The sequence below is a fragment of the Montipora capricornis genome, chromosome 4 (assembly GCF_036669925.1).
Source record: "Montipora capricornis isolate CH-2021 chromosome 4, ASM3666992v2, whole genome shotgun sequence".
Lineage (NCBI taxonomy): Eukaryota > Metazoa > Cnidaria > Anthozoa > Scleractinia > Acroporidae > Montipora > Montipora capricornis.
Genome location: NC_090886.1, coordinates 7,760,732 through 7,766,612, shown reverse-complemented (window position 1 = coordinate 7,766,612; position 5,881 = coordinate 7,760,732). Strand labels below are relative to the sequence as shown.

The window sequence follows — 5,881 nt, the reverse complement described above, 5'->3', positions numbered from 1 at the left end:
AAAACGAGCAATAGATTCTGTAGAGGTCGTTCTCAATTTGGAAGTTTTCAATAATTCACACCGGGGTTTGGTTAGTTTTACGAAGACGTCAATGTCCAAGCTGTTCAAATCACTGACAAAATTCTTATCGTTAAGTGACTGCGGTCTCCGGGGACAGAAACGGCGGATTTGGGAGGTGGGGGGGGGGGGGGGGGTGACCCACGTTTATTTTTTGGATATCTCGTCGAGAATGCTGAAAGTAGCATTTCGAGCTTCAAATATTTAAAACAAAATTTTCTGGCGGAGAATTCCCTCAGAACCCCCCTTACAATTTAGCGTCTCCAGGGCTTGCGTGTTAGCACCCCCAATATATACAACACTCCGCCTCCCTGGAACTTTGAATAACTCCTAAAAGTGAACGCCGGAGTTTTCTAGAATCTAGCCGAAATGGAGTGAACGATATTCGCATTTGGAATTAACTAAAGACTATGTTAAATTTGCAGAGCAGTATTGGTCGAGTTGGATACCGTAAATCGACGCGAAGACTACATAGGGATCGAATATTAGCAGATGAAATACTTCACTGTCGTGACCTCATCATCATAGGGAATTTTAAGGACCTGAGAGGGTTGTTTAGAAATTTTTTGATCCAGTTATTACCTTGTTTGTCTGTCAACAAAGTGTTGTTCTCTTGGTTAACACTGTCTTCATTCGTTTCAATCGATTCAGCTGCATAATCTTCCTGATCTTCACTGGACTCTGAATAAAATAATCATCTTGTTGTAACAACTCAAACTGAAAAGGGTATAATAGCCCTTATTCACGATAGCCGCCATGTTGGTTTTCAAATTGTACCTTTTACAATAATTTTATATCTTTTGATTGCCTCCGACATTTTGACTTTCTACTTCGTTATCTGCTCAATTTTCGCTAAAAAAACATCGAAGTAACTTGTGTAAGCATTCTATTTTACTCCTTAGGTGATAAACATTCAATGAGCGTGAAACAAGTCATCTGTGTGACTAAGATGTTCGTTATAATCTCTCGAAATAGTGTTGTTTGCTCCCTCAGAGGTGTGTAGCTAATTTGCATGATAAAGGCAAATCCAACATGGCGGCTATCGTGAATAAGGTCTATTAGTATGTTATCCCTAACTTTAATGGTCTAGCTTCCATATGTCTCCCACACATTCAGTGGTATAGCAGCTAAGTCTTACGTTCGACTAATGTTATAGCAAGCACTCTGATTTTTTCCGAGAATATTCTCGTCATCATTCCTCATTTAATAATAAGAGTTTCATTTTCCAATAAACTTGACAGCTGTTTAAGGTTCTAGGGAGCTTAGACGCGGACGGCAACCGGAAGATAATTTAGTAGTGTCTCCCAGATTTTTAAACTAATAATCTCTAATGGAGAAAAGATACTCAGCAATGTAAATGTCGCTGTATCGGAAGTAGTATTTTGTTACAAATATTTAGATAATATCTAAATTACTACTATGTAAAGAGTAGAATTTTTTACTTCTTCCGATATCTTTATCCTCTAAAGTGAATATCAGTAATACAGAGAGGGGATTTGTCCTCGTAAAATTGGAATCAACGTTACTCAGTGTGGAGGCTTATCGTCTGTTTATTAAAAAGTGGGTGACACTGAGACTGTTGTATTTTTTGATGAAATCATAGTTAATGCATGGAGATGGTTATGAAAGTCAGCAAATTCCTTTGTTTCATGTTTTTGTCCGTATTTTTGGCCTTGCCCTTGCTCGCCCGTGGGAGGCGCGGTGGCCTCATGGTTAGTGTGCTCGAGACCGGATCGAGTAGTCTGGGTACGGGGCCTGGCCGGGGACATTGTGTTGTGTTCTTGGGCAAGACACTTTACTCTCACGGTGCCTCTCTCCACCCAGGTGTATAAATGGGTACCGGCGTAATGCTGGGGGTAACCCTGCGATGGACTAGCATCCCATCCAGGGGGGGAGCATAAATACTCCTAGTCGCTTCATGCTACAGAAACCGGAGATAAGCGCCGGCCTGATGAGCCTTCTGGCTCGTAAGCAGAGACTTTTACTTACCTTGCTCAAAACACTCCTTTTCTCCAGACGATAACCACTCAAATCCTTTGATTAAATTATGCGCAACTAATTTACAAACCCGTGCGAAGCAAAAACAAAAGATTATGCAGGGTCACGGTCAATTCAACATCGATTGCGACAACATTGTTCTCGCTTTTGAAGGTTCTAAGGTTTCATAACCAGTCCCTCGATTAACTATGATGAAATCGGTGGCTGAGTGGCTTCATAGCTCAGTTGTTAGAACATTGCACTGGCATTGCAGAGGAGTCATGGGTTCAAATCCCGTTGAATCCCCCTGGATGTTTACTGGTGATTAAAAGAGAAACACTTAACTGAAATTGTCCTGATAGAGAGAGTGGTTTTCAATTGAGTGTCGAAAGTAATTAGCGAATTGCTTTGGTTTATAATTACTTCACTCAGTGATTGGTTCAAAGTTCTCGCACTAATTTTCAAACAATCAGAAGTGAAACCAAAACCAATCATGGCTCGCGCGTGCACATTTTCCCGCGCTTTGTGTCGGCTACGTGTAATTACTTCGAGGTTTTGATTGGTTTACTGGATTGTCTCCGTCCTTTTTGATTGGTCAAAGTAATTACTTTGGTTTTGATTTTACGACACTCATTTGAAAACCGCTCTAAGTGCGAGGATTAACTAGTTCTCCCTTCCGAACTGTAGATATCTTAAGAGTTTTGATCATCGCAATTATAAACGGCAGGAAGGCCTGAAGAATTAAGGCTCGAACGAGATTTGAAGCCATGACCTCAGTGATACCGGTACAGTGGCGTACCAATTGAGTTTTCACGCAAGGCGCTGGTCCGTTTTGTGAGCTTATGGTGATTCTGCAGTAGAGGATGCAGATATGCACCTTGCCAGCAGAACCTTTCTTAACTCGACGAGAAAGAAAGGACTCTGCAGAAATCGTGTAAGGTCTTTATTGAGTATGCGCAAGCCGTTGCTTGGAGACAGTGTCAAACCCAGGTCAAGCGTCGATCGCACCCCAATACGCCATATTGATTTTCGTACTGGCTCGATTTTGACCTTCGCGTTGCCAAAAATATGATGCGCAGGCTGCCTGCACCGGTTTGGCGGGAGTTACTAGCCCAGAAACTCGGGCTGCGGCGACTTAAAAGACTTGACACGATTTCTGCAGAGCCTGTCTTGCTCACCCTCTGGTGGGCTTTAGAGAGGCTCTGCTCGCAGGGTCCAGGTATGAGGAGACCATGCATATATGAAAGACAATTTATTTGATTTGTTGATAGAAGGATGTTAAGATTTTTTGTTATAGCATCTTCCTTTGAAGCCAGATACTTTGACCTAATGGCTTAAACAGGATAAGCTCAATGTCTGGCCACAAACCACCAGTTATTGGTGGGCTTCCCTTGACTTTTATAATTACAGCTTCGTTACAGCTTCAGTATTACACTACGAAAAAGATAAGTAGTAACTACAAAACGTTGTGGCTGTTTATTTGTGATAGAGTTTCAGGTGACTGTCTTCAATACAACTGACCTACACTACGAAACTACAGAAATGTATCATTATTTCATGCTAGTCTTCAACAGGGTATGATTTTGGGTTAAATGATTTGATTTGATTTCTGTACAGCGGTGTCCCCAAATAGAGAACGAAATACACTCGGCAATTAAATTAATTTCATTATCATTTGATGTTCTCTTCTTTCCTTTTCATTGGATGAGAGCCCAGCACGTGACCTGCAAATAACTGCCCACAAATAAGTGTTTTGCCGTAAATAATAAACTGCTCATGCGTAATTGAAGCCTGCGCTCTTGTGTGAAAATGGCAGTTCGCTTTCCTGAGCTTTCAGAAAGTGATTTAATTGCTGGGAGTTGTAAAAAACAAACTCAGTCATCGAATGATAAAACAATTATTGAACTCGCTTATCGCAAAATATAGTGATTTGTCAGTGTCTTGCAGATTAATACTTTGCTCAACCTCGCCCAATATATGTTTATTATTATTATCATTACGAAAAAATTATTAAGGGATATCTGTTACCTTCATCATTATCATTGCTTTCCATCTCCGCAGCGTCTTCTTTTCCTTCAAGCAAATTTTCGTCGTCTTCCATGGATTCTGCGCAAAATTAAAATGTTAATGTGAGAGCTGGTTTTGTCTGGGGTTTAGAGATTGCAATTTACAATTTAAAATTTAAAATTTGTTGCTTAATGGTTATTTTATTTCAGCGACTTTACCCAGGTAGATGTCGATTCCTCCAACAATGTCAGAAACAAGATTACAAAGAAATGTGAACCCCTACATGAATACTGACAAGAGTTGATGGGGAACGTATAACAGATTCATGAAGGCTTTCTAAAGTAAAGGGGAGATCATGATTTCGGAATGCAAAAATATAATATTGGAAAGAACGTGACATATTGTAATTTCAAGAACTACTCTTATTTTTGTTGATACATCCTGCCCTAGGCGAAAACTAAAAATAGGGACAAATGGCTCGGTTATACCGCGAATGCCTTGAATAATCACTACTTGTAATCTTAAAATTTCGTTCGACGACGCCCTTAAAACTAGCTCGTAGAGGCAGTGTCAGCGTTAGCGTCCTGTTTAGCTCAGAGCTTAAATTGGACGAGCTTGTAGATCGCAGTTCAGTTTGCCTAATTTTATCTTCCAGTTTTCTATTTCATATCAGAATGGTCACGGAGGCATAAGCGGAGAAAACCCACAAATTAAAAGTTAGCTAAACATTAGCCACTTAAAAATGGCGATTATGCTCAGGAACAACGAGGTAATTAAGTATGATGGTGTCCGTTTTTCGGAAATCCCGAAAGTTTCCAGGGGCCCGTTTTCGGGACTTTCGGACCCTCGAAAGTCCCGAAAACGTTTTGGGCCCTAAAAGCCATTTGTAAAACTGCCAACAGCTTGCTTTGGAAAGGCGATCTTTCAACATGTTTTCAGGGAATTGTGACACCCGAAAATGGCCCGTAAAGTTTTGGGACTTTCGAGAAACGGGCCCCAGACCTTATTCGAATGTCAAAATTCTCTCTTTATCTCAAGAACGGAGAGGTTTTAAGTCATGAATCTCCACAATCGTTTTGCTTTTTGCTATCTAAAATCTATGGTTAAAAGACCAGCTTTCCAAAACAAGTGGATGGCAGTTTTGGGCCCCAAAAGTTTTCGGGACTTTTCGAGAAAGGGACTCCTGTTTGCAAAGAGCAAGTAAATCAGAAATTATTTCATCCTTTACCGTCTTTTAGTTCTTCTGTTAACCGGTCAAAAGAAAGCTCGTCGTCGTAGGCTTGTTCATCGTTTTCCATTATTAATTCTTCTAGGGGAGAAATATTCTCGCTTTCTGCACTTATCGCCAAAAGAGGAAACGTAGCCAGGAACAAAACGATGACACAAGTTACTCTCACCATCTTGAAAAGCTAAATCGCCAAGGGGAATCTCTTAGCTAGCCTTACCGAATGGAAACTCCCTTTTATCCAGTTCGTTTCTTTCTTATATTGAGCGAACTCCCAAAATACTCATCACTGAGGGCCCAGTGCTTGAGTATTCGTTGGTGTTTTATTTACTAGTGAACGTCATTAAACATGAAGGGTTTAAGTGTTCATCAATATTGTAATCTCTGCGTTCGGTCAAGTCCGTAAAACTGACGGGGAATTAAATAGATGTGGGTGTTTAAATAGAATTCTATTTTAATATTAGCGATTCCAGATATTTTTAAATCTTCATTTAAAAAAAAAGTGGAAAAGAAAAATACGAGGCCCAGAAAAGGGCAAACTTATAGTGAATAACTATCAGTATTTATTTGTAAAGGTTTAACATTTCACTCTCCTTAGTATACAAGTACTAGTGA

The 5,881-nt window shown here is 40.2% G+C and overlaps 2 protein-coding genes across 2 annotated transcripts in view; both read right to left on the bottom strand.

Annotated features, from left to right (window-relative positions):
- The window catches only part of LOC138044674 (uncharacterized), a 6,139-nt gene extending 3,084 nt beyond the window's left edge, over window positions 1–3,055 (bottom strand). The window contains exons 1-3 of the mRNA XM_068891126.1: window positions 3,043–3,055; window positions 2,047–2,112; window positions 640–738 (exon numbers count right to left, since the gene is read on the bottom strand). Coding sequence (XP_068747227.1) covers window positions 640–738; window positions 2,047–2,112; window positions 3,043–3,055 — 178 coding nt within the window. The remainder of the gene's footprint in view (window positions 1–639; window positions 739–2,046; window positions 2,113–3,042) is intronic.
- LOC138045437 (uncharacterized) overlaps window positions 1–5,475 on the bottom strand; it is a 101,611-nt gene extending 96,136 nt beyond the window's left edge. The window contains exons 1-2 of the mRNA XM_068891947.1: window positions 5,270–5,475; window positions 4,063–4,140 (exon numbers count right to left, since the gene is read on the bottom strand). Of these exons, the coding sequence (XP_068748048.1) occupies window positions 4,063–4,140; window positions 5,270–5,441 (250 nt within the window). The 5' untranslated portion in view covers window positions 5,442–5,475. The remainder of the gene's footprint in view (window positions 1–4,062; window positions 4,141–5,269) is intronic.
- Window positions 5,476–5,881: the final 406 nt, after the last annotated feature.